The sequence below is a fragment of the Podarcis filfolensis genome (genome assembly GCF_964270895.1).
Source record: "Podarcis filfolensis genome assembly, chromosome: 6".
Classification (NCBI taxonomy): domain Eukaryota; kingdom Metazoa; phylum Chordata; class Lepidosauria; order Squamata; family Lacertidae; genus Podarcis; species Podarcis filfolensis.
This window is the reverse complement of record NC_139609.1, coordinates 78456580-78470930: the sequence shown is the minus strand read 5'-3', so window position 1 is coordinate 78470930 and position 14351 is coordinate 78456580. Positions and strand designations below refer to the sequence as shown.

Here is a 14351-nt window from a genome sequence, read left to right as displayed (position 1 = left end):
GCAGATGCTGAAGGATGCAGAATTCTTAAATTGTTCAACCGCAAATCAGCAATTGTAATCAGTAGATTAGTCCCCAAGGGAAAAAAATAAGGACAGTGCCATGATTAGGAACTGTTGTGCTGATTGAATTAGGCAAAGGTTCCTTCCACACCAGCTGCTTCATCTGGAATTGCTATCCTTTGTTCATTCACATTTTACAGAAAATCTAGACAACGTTACAGCCAATCTATTGCATTCCAATGTTTTCAGTTTTGTCCCCGTCTTTTTCCCAGACCCAATTGGTAGCAATTTCCCTCACATACAATGAAACTGAAGTGGCAGCCTATCCATCCAATTTAGCAAAAATGTGGTACAGTGGTACCTTCGTTCACGAACTTAATCTGTTCCGGAAGTCCATTCTTAAACGGAAACCGTTTGGCGCGCTTTCCCTAATGAGGCCTCCTGCCGTCAGTGCCCTTCCACCATTTGGATTCCGTTCTTAGACAGAGGTAAAGTTTGCAAACTGGAACACTACTTCCGGTTTTGCAGAGTTCATAAACCGAATCATTTGTAAACAGGACTGTTCTTAAACTAAGATACCTTTGCACTCTGGGAAAGAGAGAGATCCCAGCAGACTTTAGGGATGCCAAAATTATCAATCTCTTTAAAAAAGGTGACAGAACTGATTGTGGAAACTATCAAGGCATCTCTCTATTAGCTGCGGCCGGCAAAATTCTTGCAAGAATCTTGGCAAACAGTCTCTTAACAATATCTGAGGTGACCCTTCCTGAATCCCAAAATGGTTTTTGGCCTTCTAGGGGGACAGTGGACATGATTTTCACCACTTGACAGCTTCAAGAAAAATGCAGAGCGCAAAACCAACCCCTGTTTATTGACCTGACTAAGCCTTTTGACACTGTAAATCGTAATGTCCTGTGGACTGTCCTTCTGAAAACTGGCTGCCCAGATAAATTTGTAAACATCATTCAGCTCCTCCATGATAATATGACAGCAACAATCGCAGATAACAATGGCTCTCAAAGTGAACCATTCACAGTGGGATCAGGTGTTAAACAGGGTTGTGTTATTGCCCCAACTCTATTCATTATTTTCATTGCCATAATCCTACACTTTGTCGAAGGGAAAGTCCCCACTGGAGTAGAAATCATATATTGAACAGATGGAAAGCTCTTCAATCTGAGCAGGCTGAAAGCAAAGAGTAAGGTTACCGTAACTTCCGTCATAGAGCTTCAGTATGCTGATGACAACGTAGTGTGCACACGCTCAGAGGATGACCTCCAAACCATCCTAAATATATTTGCAGAAGCTTACGAAAAGCTTGGCCTATCACTCAACATCTAAAAAACCAAAATGCTGTACCAACAAGTACAAAATAACCCCTCTGCAGCGCCACAAATCCAACTCAACGGTGTGACGTTGGAAAATGTCGATCACTTCTACCTAGGCAATTATCTTTCCACAAGGGCCAACATTGATGCCGAAATCCAGCAATGCCTGAGCTCTGCAAGTGCAGCTTTCTCCCAATTGAAGTGCAGAGTGTTGGAGGACCGGGACATTCGCAGGGAAACCAAAATGCTTGTTTACAAAGCTATTGTACTACCAACCTTACTATATGCTTGTGAAACATGGATCACTTATAAATGCCATCTCCAACTCCTCAAAAGATTCCACCAACGGTGTCTCCAAATTTTTTTACACATCACTTGGGAAGAAAGGCAAACTAATATCAGTGTACTGGAAGAAGCAAAGATCACCAGTGTTGAAGCAATGACTCTTCAACATCAACTTCAGTGGACTGGTCATGTTGTGCGGATGCCAGATGATCGTCTTCCAAAGCAACTACTCTATTCCGAACTTAAAATGGAAAGCGTAATGCTGGTGGTCAACAAAAGAGGTTTAAAGACTGTCTCAAGGCAAATCTAAAAAAAACATGTAGTATACACACTGACAACTGGGAAACACTGTCCTACGAGCGCTCCAGTTGGAGAACAGCCTTTACCAAAGGTGTCATGGGCTTTGAAGACACTCGAACTCAGGACACAAGGTAGAAAAGTGCTAAGAGGATGGCACGCTTGGCAAATCCACACTGTGATCACCTCCCACCCTGAAACCAATGTCCCCACTATGGAAGGACGTGTGGATCCAGAATTGGCCTCCACAGTCACTTACAAATTCATTGTTAAAACCGTGTTTATGGAAGACAATGTTACTCGGCTACGAGTGATCTCCAAAGAAGAAGAAGATTATGTGCCTCATCGTCAGTCAGTTCCCATTTCCTGTGGATGATCTCTTCATCTTCTTTTTAAAGTTGCAAAGTAATGCTTTTCTACACATGCACACACACTAACAACAACAACAACAACAACAACAACAACAACAACAACAACACTTTATTTGTACCCCCCCCCCATCTGGCTGGGTTTCCCCAGCCACTCTGGGCGGCTTCCAACAAAGATTAACAATACATTAAACTGTCACACATTAAAAACTTCCCTAAACAGGGCTGCCTTCAGATGGGAAGGAAACTTGCAGTTGAAGCACCCTATCCCCAGCAGGGGTCATAAACTGACTGACTGAGGTTAAATTCATCAATTGCTGTTGCCATCCTGAACAGGAAACTATTACAGAGGCAAAAGCCACAGAGAGAAAGATTCAAATTATACTTACAGGGGACCTTTGATGAAAACTAGGCCCAATTCTGAGCAATCATTATAGAACAATATTGACCACAGTACAGTGCTATATTAAGTGTTGTGAGGAATCACCATTTAAATTCTGCTTCCTGCTGGTTGTCAAATGCCTCAGGAGCGCTAAAAGGCACTAGTATAGAGTTTCCTCTTCAATCACATGAACTTTCCTTTCACAAGGAGATACCAGAAACCTTCCAAACACTTTAGCAGGTTTCTACATGATGAACAATGTTTTAGGACTTTTTACATTTGCCCACATCTAAAGGCAGACAATAAATCCATCTTGCTAATTATACATCCGGCTTGTTATAACCATCATAAAACAAGCCCAGCTGGTAGAATCATAAAATGATGTCAAATTATATTCCCGCAGCCATAGCAGAAGTGTTCAAGGCTGTTCAAACAACTGCCAAGTTGGTCATTTCAATCTAATAAATAGCAAACACAGCCTCTTCTACTCCATATTAAAGTACTTAAGCATGTTCTAACTCAAAGAGGTTTTGAATTCATTTGTCATTATCAGTAAAAAAGAAAAAGAGAAAAGAGAAACTGTAATTAGAAAACAAATAAAATGATGACCACCTGCTTTAGAGGTCTGTTGTGGTTATTAATTATTGCTCCACAATAATTGCAAATGAGAAAGTTATGTGAATTCATGCATCTTTTGCTACTTGCAGACATGACCTCTGACGAAATGTCATATGACATGATAGGTGGGGACAAAAAATGAAATTACGTTTTGGTATGAAGTTAGGGCTCAGATCTCTACCTGAAGGAGAGCAGAGAAAATGGCTGACGTTGCATGTCTCTGCTCTTCCACAGTACCAGTTTCCCAGAGTTCCTTGGTACAGAGTCATGAAAGCCAAACGGTTTTGAAACTAGGCTCTATATTTTTGTACAGTTCAGGTGAATTACAGGGCTCTGTCACCTTAGCACAACAAATCCGCTTTTTAAAATAATCACAGTTTTCGCAGTTTGGAAAGCAAGAGGAAAATGCATTGAAAAGTATGGGATGAATGAAGAGTTTGCTGGATCAGGCCAGTGGCCCATTAAGTCCAGCATTCTGTTCTCACAGTGGCCAACCAGATGCCTGAGCAAAAGAGCACTCTGCCCACCTGCGATTCCCAGCAACTGGTATTGAGAGGGAAATCACCTTTGACAACAGAAGTCAGATATAACAACCAGATATAATCTAACCACCCTTAGAGACATGCTGCCTCTGCTATCAGAGGCAGCAAACAGACTTTATGATTAGTTGCAAATGCTAATTTTGAGGGAGCTTTGTTCCTGTGGTTTTTAGCTTGAGGAAACATTCAAACCACACCTGCAGTCCGAAATGGCACAGTCCAGTACCACATACATCACACAAAGCCTGCTATTTGTGTTGTCTCTTTTACACAAGCCTTATCTGAGGAAAAACCCCAACCAGGTGCTGGGCAGAGGGGAGTCTATCTAAAATAATTGGTACCTTGATCAAGCAGGAGTTCTTGTATCATGTCTGCTGAATAAATTGTTTTTCTTTTCTTTTTTGAGAGAGAAAAACCTTGACAAGAAAAACAGCTCATTGTCCTATTTTGGAGAAGTCGAACAATACTCTTTTGAAGAACTTGAGTCTCTTGGCCTTGTGATGGGATGTTAATTAAATTTTCACATGTTTGAGGGAAATACCACTGGACTTAGTTATATTAAATATATTCTGAAGAAAAATGAGCAACATCTGCTAGAAAAGCTGGCGTATTAAGCTGCCCTTATAATTTTCAATGTGTTCTGGGTGGACAAGCAGCAACGGGGGCGGTTGGAGGGGGGGAGGGAGAAGACAAATTCCACAGTACCTTCCCATATCTGGATGCAAACGTTCCCGTGAGTAAGGAGTGAAAAATAATTATCGTCTCGTCCAAGTCCCACACAAAAACACGCTGTGGTGAAAGACAGAGGGGTGGGGGAAGACAAAAATCATACCATATTAGTTGCAGGAATATATTTGTTTGGGATCCAGCCTTCCTCAAACCAGTGCTCTCCAGATATCTCAGACTACAGCCCTTTATATCATCAACACATTCTTGTTATCTTCACTCATCCAGTTCCATCACCTTAGCCACCTGAACGTTGGTTGCTTCTAGAAACAACTCCATATTTTCTCTCCTTATGACAGCTGCCTATCATACAAACCCTTTATAAGATCTCTTCTTTTACATAAAGGTTGGGGAACTTGATCTGGCCACAGTGTGCCAGATCCTTATCTCCTCCACCACTTATGGCCCAAGTTTGAAAGGAGCGTCAGGACCACCCAACTGTCAATCACCTGAGATTGCCACAAAATCAGCTGATTATCTTTGGGACTTCAAATCAGTGGGCTTGAAGTCATCAGCCATCCAGCTGGCTTTCTGCAGGAATCAGCTTGCCATCAAGTTTCCCACAGGAAACCCACTTGAATCCACCAGCTCAGACGTTTGCCTTGGGCCCTTGCCAAAGGTTTACCTGGTGGTGGCAGTAGCAAGCAACCATTTTGATTTCCCACAATGTCCCTGATGTAGCATCACTCTAGGGCATTGTGGGAAATTAAAACAGGCTGCCACCAGATAAGCTTACACCAATGCTGAGAGGGAGCCTAACAGAAGACACTTGGCCAAGGGTCCCCTCAAACCTGAAGCCAGACCGGGTATTTTATGAACCTCCCTGGGTTACATCATATGAAGAAAAACAGAATCAAGAAACCACAATAAGGGCGAAAGGTTACATCTGCATAGTTTTTCTACCAGATGTACATGTAACAATAATCTGTTTTGAAATATATTCTACTCATAAGTCAAAATAACAGCAAGGACTTTAAAAACTTGGGGAGGAAACAAGTTATCTGGTAACTATATTATTTAATTTCAGTAGGGAAAAACCTAGTTACAGGTTGGGAAGCCTAAGTTTCACTCAGTGTAGTGCCATTGAAACTAATGAAATTGACTAGGTCCATTAATTTCAATAGGTCTACTGCCCTGGATTTAGTCAAATACAAATGAAATAGGGTTGGGGTGAAAGAAACCCTCTAGACATCTCACCTCAATTTCAGTGTCAGCTGATGGGGAGGGATCATTGTTTCTTTTCGATCGCCCTCGTAGCTTTCCATCCGTCCCTCTGTGCTGCCTGTCTGTATCTGTGTCTTTTACAGGTGTTGTATATTCACCTACAGGTATATATAGAAAATAATTGTACTCAAAGCCAACTTCCTATGTTATGGTTCTTGAGCTTCTTGAAAAACTACACAACAGTGTTCCACTTATCATCAAAGAAGCAGAAATGACAATTGTAAGATCCTTCAGCAAATCACCATGGTATCTTAGCACAGGCATAGGCAAACTCGGCCCTCCAGATGTTTTGGGATGACAACTCCCATCATCCCTAGCTAACAGGACTAGTGGTCAGGGATGATGGGAGTTATAGTCCCAAAACATCTGGAGGGCCGAGTTTGCCTATGCCTGTTTAGCAAATCTTCAGACCAAATCAGTAAGCCACACACCTTGCTAAAGATGCATTTGCTGGTTTGGTTGTAATGTAGGGCTCGTCTGCTAAGTTGAGGGGAACAAATTCCCTTGTCTCTTGTCTTATCTCAGCTGATTCTGTTCAGATCTTGATCATTTGAATACAGCAGTGCAAAAGGACAGGGCGATTAGTAACCCTGAGATTTTTTAGAACACCAAAGGGGTAAAATTACTCTTTTGTAGTAGTACAACTCACCTTTTTTTAAAAAAAAGAAAAGAAAACTAATTATTCTACAGAAATAATGCAGCACTACAGATCTATATCTATCATCTAGCTAGCTAGCTAGCTAGCTAATCTATCTCACCCTAGGAGGTGTTAAATGTTTCAAAAAAGGTTTAGAAGCATCTTCAGAGGATAGATTATCAAAAACTTTTTAACATTCCATCACACCTGTTTCACATTTTAACCCAGAAAACAATGGGTTTCCACCCAACACCTCAATGAAAACAGGGCTATTTTATAAGTTGGATTACATTTTTTAATTAAAATTGCAAAAAATGAAAATGTAACATAATTTTAACAGTTTGCAACATAGTCTGAAGAAAAGGTTTGCCCAATTTCGAATAACTTTCCACTTAAAATCAATAGAGCTTTTATTTATTTTTCAAACAAACATGCTTAGAACGGAACTTTTAATTTAGCCAAGCAGCTTAACAGAGTTCCGAAATTTTTGAAATAATCAAAGAATTGTTACTTGCCTTGGGTCTTTAAGGGGTGTTTATTGTGGACAATGTTAATGTTGATAAGAGACCACATTTTAAATAACCTTTTTGAATACCACTGACTTCAGTTTTCTTTTCCTTTTATATGGAGCTCTCCAATCCCTCTAGCAATTCAGATGTAACATTTTAAACAGGAATCTCGTTCATTTTTTTCATGGGAAGGATTTTGAAATCTCAGCCTGAGATCAAATCTAACGAGGGGGAAATACTCCAAAGTAATTTTGCAGTAATCTGCGTTAGCATTTTGTTTTGTTTTAATTTACTATATTTTTTTCTGTTTGACTAACAACAGATGTGCAGGGTTGTTCCTTAAGTGAGCAAACCCCACTTTGGGTTGTACATACAGAGATTATCCACAAATGACGTGGTGCTTTATAAAAATGATATAGCCTGCCAATGAAAATTTCGCTGGGGAAGTGATATATTGACTGCATTCCAACAGAACATTGGAAGACAATGACATTTAAGCCCATAATTGATAGTTAAAAGCTAAGCACTCCAATAGATCACGGATCACTTCAAGAAGTATGGAAGGGCATTTATTTAAAAGAAATAAAATAAACATGGAGCTCATTGTTTACTTAGCCTGTTATTTGTAGCTTTATTTAAAAGGCCCTCAATCAGTATGAATGCTTGTTAAACTAAGAACTTATAAGTGTTTGCTAAAAAAATGTTTTGTTTCTAGAAAATAAAATAAGAGCAGTGGTATTTGCTGCTATTGTTGATGATGATTATGTGCCCTCTTCCTACAGACAGCTATTTAATGACAGAATTTCAGTTTTAGTCACTTGTCTTGCTTTCTTCTCTGTCTGATCTTGACTTGTTGCATCTAACTGCAGCTGCACTGGGACTAATGCTTTCTAGATGTGAAATAATTTCCGTTCCATTAGCCTTCTTTCAACATTTCACCAGCCTTTTCTAAATTTAATATCATTATTTTGAGCCCCTAATTAATACAGTATTATATTTGGCTTTTTTGGGGGGGCGGGAATTGTACTGCCCTAATGATTTGATGCCAATATGCACACTCTTATGGCAAATAACAAAGTTTGCTCTATTGCACTAATATCGTAAGAGCTTCATTGACTTGCACTATGTTTTCGGACACCAATTGAAGTTATGGTTCTTACTTTTCAAGCCCTGTCCTAAATCGTCTGAGTTCAGAGTACATGAAGGACTAATTTATTCCATATGAAACTGCCTCTCAGTTAAGATCAGCAGCTGACATCCTTCTCTGGATCCCCTGGCACTTCAAGCCAGGAAAGTGATTACTGAAGAAGGTCTTTTTGGGGGTGGCACCCTTGGGATACGAGCCTGACAATAACCACCATGATTGTTGCTTAGGACACAGAACAACATGTTATTATTATCTGTTATATTTCAGAGACCTTTTAAGTTAACAGCAATGTGCTTTTTAGAGGCTTTATTTTAAACTGCCTATTTATTTTCAAATTTATTATTATTATTATTATTATTATTATTATTATTATTATTATTATTTTAAAGCTGCACTTACTTAGGAGCAAGCCCTACTGAATCCAACTGCACTGTTAATCTATTATTGTATTAAGTATATCATAAGAAAGTCTTGTATTTTCTTTAACACACGCAAAGTGTAAACATATCTCCCAATACATTTTCATCCACAGAAACTAATGTACAGTTTATGCTGCAAGGATTGGGGGGTTGCGGGAAAAGAAGCATCACAACTGAAGCTTAGCTGGAAGCAGGAGCAGATAGCACAAGGGTAGCGGTGCTGTGGGGCCACTCTCCCAACAGCAGCATCCCTGCTGCTCACCTGTACAGCCCGAGGATGGAGCAACAAGGTTGAGGCTGTGTGGGTGCAATGCTGGGCTCCACCAGTGTGCCCAAGCAGCCTTGACTTCACCCCTGCCCTGCAACCATCAAAGAAAGTTGTGATGGCTCTACTGCCAGGAGGGCAGCTCTGGAACACAGCCGCACCCTGCCAACTGTTCCTGCCTAGAAATTACACCGTTTGGTTTGGGATCCCACCCCTCACCCCATATTCTTAGATTTCTAGGATCTGGCTTTCTATATTTAGTACTAAAATAAAGATGCTCTGCACTCACCTTGAGCCATTGCCATTCATATTTTACTGGTCCCGAAATATCCTAAAAACAGGATCCTGCACCCTGGCTAAAATTTAAGCCCTGCACTTAGTTGTACTTGTAAGTTCATTTTAAACAGGGGAGGGATTTCCAATCATTAAAGTCACCTACCAGAAAGTGATTCGGTGCTCTGACTGTTGTTAATGTTGTGCGAAGACTCTTGGAGCGAGTAGGTCGATGTTGGGATAGCTGATGGACTGATGCTATTTGCAGACATGTAAGAAGAGTTGTAGGAAGAGCTGTAATACTGCGAATATTGGCTTTGGGTGAAGCTGGGATATGAAGAATACTCCTTTGAAAGAAGAGACAGCAATGCTAATCATCCTCCAAATGTTTGAAAAGCAGCACACCTAATTAAGAGTTATGCACTTTGCAGGCTAAATATAACTAGGCTTGCAAATATTTCCCCATTATTCTTGCCATTATCATATTCCCTGCTTCTGTGCACAACTATGTTTTGCAGAAGTAGCATCACCTTTGAATTTGCTGCATTTGCCAGGAAGCGCTGACGGTAACTTGCTTATTTCATGAAATCTAGTGCCAGGAATGAAGCAAGCCACTTCATGGGACTGCATGCATGTAATAGCACTTCTTCATTTTTTTCTAAATAGCTGCACCACAACGTCAATGTGAAAATGTGATAAAAGAAAACTATTTCACATTTTAAAAGCATGTAGTCTTGCCCCACTTGTTTTTCCTCTTGCACACTGCATTTATACAGCAGTGAGTCCCATCTACCTGGTGGCTGTTAAAACACTTTTAGGGGATGCACATTAAAAAAATCAGCACCTGCTATATACCTGTGAAATGCAAAACCAGTACATGACTAAATTATACAATGGCTCAGATCTATGATCCGGCACTATAGCTATAAAAGCTTTGTGCTTAATCAACTCCTCAACCTGATCCCCTTCCACTGAATTACTTCCTGCTTTCATCAAACCATGGTTTGCTCTTATCCCATCAAGCAATATGCCTTTGAATACCACTTACTGGAAGGTGATGTTACACTAAGGTTCTGCTTGGGATTTCCCATGGGCTCTTGTGAGAGCAGAGAGCTGCACTAGATGGCTTTCTCCAGCATGGTTCTTCTTACGTTCTTAAATCAAGACCGCTGTTTTCTGCAACCCTGGTTTGGGGAGTGAGCTCAAGCCATAGCTTGTCATTTCAAATTTCACATATACCAGAAAACTATGGTTTGATGAAACCAGAAACAAATTCACTGAAGTGGGGCATGGGAGTGCAGGGGGAATATGGAGAGCATGGCTTGTTCTCATAGTGCCAAACCATATTCAAATGTCATGTGTGAACCACTTCTATGTATATACCACAAGACAACACTGCAAAATGTGGCTTTTGGCAGCATGTATTCATTCATATTGCACACTCAGAGAAATGTGCACATCCTCCTTTAATGTGTACCTCCTAACAGTGTACTGGGCAAAGAAGCCTGGAATAAATTACCTTTCCATGAAATTCATTAGGCTGTGCCATAGCTCACATCCAACAACCTCAGTTATGTTCTCTGACATGTCCAGCAGTCCTACAGATTAGCAACAAGCAGCTGAAGGCTAGAAAGTTTAGCTCAGCATCAACTGCACAAGACTCTGTTGTGATGCCATGCATTCCCAATCTCACAGTGAAACCATGGTTTAGCTTGCTGAGCTAAGCTCTATTCCCAAGCAGCATGCAAGAAGGAAACAGCATAAAAACCAGTTTCTCACTTGCATGCAGAGGTTACAGAGGCAGACAAACTTAAACTTAACCATGGTCATCAAACAAATCCATGATTTCACGTTCTGGTTTGCTGCAACCTTCTAATATAGGGGCCGCCAACACCATGCATTTCAGATGTTGGACTGCGACTTCCATCAGCCCCGGCCAGCATGATCAATGATCAGGTGTGATGGAAACTGTAGTCCAACATCTGGAGGCACCAAATTGGCTATGCCTACTGGAACCATCTAAAAGTATGTGCCTTTATCACTGGCGTGGGGCCTGTCGTCCCAACAGCCCCAAAACAGGAAGTTCTTTCAAAGCTTATGGGAAACTGAATTTAGGATGTAATTCTTTAAGATACTTGTATGCCCCATAGCCTCAGTGATTTCAGTTTAACTTCGAATGCTTATATTTCAGCCTTTGCACAAACAAAAGAAGCATAGTGACTTCATACTTGGTCTACACAAATCTTTATGAGCAAGCATTCTCATATAGTGTTTCTGCATGTAATGTTATCCACATCATATATTTATACACATGCTTTATATTTAAAGGTGTTAACTTATGCAAAGCATGAAGTTCATCAACAGGTGTACGTCCAAATTAGGAAGAGCGCAAACAGGCTCCGATGGCTTCATATTCGCAAGCGTCTCTGAGTGATGCTTTAGAATGTTGATTTACATCTGTTACTGAAAGCCAAGAAAGAAGCCGGCACTCTTTGCAAGATGATGGAAACTGCTAATTTTCAAAAAAAGATGTTCATGTGATACTGTGGTGTCCCCATTGTGACATGTTTTCAGCGTCACACCCAAAGTGCTGAGATTGGGCCGGGACTGGTTAGAGGAAGAAGGGGGGGGGAGGAGGTGGAGGAAGGAGTGTTTGGTTGATTTCGAAAGCATTTGGTTTCCAAGTCCCTTGTCAAGCCATTGAGATCTGTGAGCGTCCATAGAGACGTACGCTTTTTGTCCCTTAAGAATGAGACGTTATGTATGATAATCAGAGATAGGTATCAAGGAAGTTACTAATGTCCATGTGGCTGAAATATGAACCACCTCCTTTTCAGGACATTTTTAAAAAAATGGTTAAAATTGTACCTGGTGCACTGTGCTGAACCCTGCAGAACTCGTCAGGCTGTTGGGCCCCTGGTAAATCCCTGAGGTGCCTATGACAATAGAAGAAGAAACAAGATAGGTAATAGAATTCCATTAAGCCCAATACAAATGGCCAAATTATCCTCAGAGGGCGGGTCCTCACCCTGCCTTTACTTGATCTTCTGTATAACCTGTCAATGGGTAACGAAGATTTTAGGAGCTTAAGGATTTCAGAACATAAGATGACACTGCTGGATCAGGCCAAAGTCCCACCTAGTCAAGCATCCAGTTCCCACGGTGGTCAACATATGAAACTGCTTTGGAGCAGGTCAGAAGTATTTGCCCACCCTAGGTCAGGATTCCTGCAAGACTATGCTAAGATTCTGAAACCTCACCTTTTTAGGTACCTGCCTTATGAAAACATCCTGTTACTCTGCATTTCTTAAGCTCCAATTAAAATAACAAAAATAATTCCTTCTTATATCACTACTGTATCTTTCTGAGGAATGTCTTATTTTAGGAAGGGGTATGTTAAAAACAACAACTAAACTTTCATTTTGCAGGCAGAGTGTCAGGCACAAGAGAAATGGCCTTTTCTGTGGTAGTCCCATGCTTCTGGAACTTCTAACTGGTTGATATCCAGAAGTGCACCACATTCCAATATATTTGGAAAGCTGGTTTCAAGTGGCTTTGAGATAGGCATGAGATGTTATTCTTTTACAGCTGAACTGATGAACTAAGGTCACATCCATGCCACACATTTGACATATCCCTGGCAAAATGGCCCTGGATTGAACAGAAAGTAGCTTACCTCCTCTGTAGTTGTCCTCTACCATCACCACCCCCACCACCCCCAAAAGAATCCCAAGCAACTTTCTATTTAAGAAGAACTTGATGAACCAACTCCTTGACACAGTTTCTCATTGTAGGAATTGCCAGCATCTTTAGCTGTAAAGCACAGACTCGGTACATGGGACCAGTGGAGTGCTGTTTTAGCCAAAGCACAGGAACAAATGCCTCTCAGTGTCTCCATGCTGTGTCCTTTCTCCGAATATCCGCTTGTTTGTTTTTATTTTAAGACCCTAGATTAGGCAGGGGAATGGACAGCTGAACAAACTGCAGCTCGCCAAGTGCAGTCAGTCACAAAAGCACATGCAGAGAGAAATAAATCTCATGCCAAAAAAAGAAAGAAAGAAAACCACCCCACTCTAGGAGGAGAATCTGCTTCCAGAACTAATTTGCCATCACATTTGGCCTTTAAAAAACATTTTGCACAAGGGGAGGGGAGGGGGGAATTAAAAGCACAGGAAAGGTCAAGAGCTAATGATCTCTCAATGATGCGGAGCTTGCCTTAAGGGTGCCAGTCTGGGACACTGCTTCATTTGGGTATTTGCCACCCAGCCCTGCCCTGGGCTCAGCTTGGGAGCATTCATGCCAAGGGGATAAATCATAGAAGCAGCTATGTGTCAACAGCTTTGCATTTCCAAGCCAAAAAAATAAATAAAAATCTCTCTAGACTCAGCACTTCAGATTCACGCATGTTCAGAGACCAGGGCTGGATGAATCGAAGGCAAAGCAACAGAAGTGAGTTGTTTGTTTGCCCCCACCAGAGAAACTCTAGGCAAAAGCCCTTGCTGAAGTGGAAGAGGAAGGAAGTTTTCAAACTGTAAGAGGTGTAAAATTCTGTAACACTCACCTTGCAACCACTGGAGGATCAAAGAGATCACTTAACACAGAACTAGATATATTTATGAAGGGCTGATTACTTGGGGGGGGGGGGAGCCTCACTTATGGCCTGTTAGTATCAGCATGAATCCTCTTCCTAGACTATGATATTCTGAAGTATTTTTCCATGTCTGCTCAGTATCAGAGACTGCTTTGACAGAAATAAGAGAATTTTCAATTGAGAGTTTTGCTGACATTCAATGGCTTAAAAAGGTAAAGGGACTCCTGACCGTTAGGTCCAGTCGCAGACGACTCTGGGGTTGTGGCGCTCATCTTGCTTTACTGGCCGAGGGAGCCGGCGTACAGCTTCCGGGTCATGTGGCCAGCATGACTAAGACGCTTCTGGCGAACCAGAGCAGCGCACGGAAACACCGTTTACCTTCCCACCGGAGTGGTACCTATTTATCTACTTGCACTTTGATGTGCTTTTGAACTGCTAGGGTGGCAGGAGCAGGGACCGAGTAACGGGAGCTCAGTCCCATTCAATGGCTTACTGATGCACTTAAGTGATACATAATGCACTCATTTTATCTATTTATCTGTGTTTGCCACTTTATCATAAAAAACAAAGCCATTTACAGCAACATCTTTATAAAAATAAAAACCATGAAAAATAAAACAAAATCATAGACTTTCAACTAACTATTAAGGAAAGAGGTTTTCTTAATTGCCTGTGTTTGGTGGCACAGAAAATTGTCCTGCAGGCTCTAAAAGGTTAGAACGTATGGTGTCTGCTGAATCTCT

At 41.2% G+C, this 14351-nt stretch overlaps 1 protein-coding gene across 5 annotated transcripts in view; it reads right to left on the bottom strand.

Moving 5' to 3' along the window:
• Positions 1-14351, bottom strand: part of EYA2 (EYA transcriptional coactivator and phosphatase 2) — a 129405-nt gene that overhangs the window by 35085 nt on the left and 79969 nt on the right. For all 5 annotated transcript variants that reach the window (XM_083618787.1, XM_083618789.1, XM_083618785.1 and 2 more), the window contains exons 6-9: positions 11886-11953; positions 9184-9364; positions 5741-5865; positions 4523-4606 (exon numbers count right to left, since the gene is read on the bottom strand). In XM_083618787.1, the coding sequence (XP_083474913.1) occupies positions 4523-4606; positions 5741-5865; positions 9184-9364; positions 11886-11953 (458 nt within the window). The remainder of the gene's footprint in view (positions 1-4522; positions 4607-5740; positions 5866-9183; positions 9365-11885; positions 11954-14351) is intronic.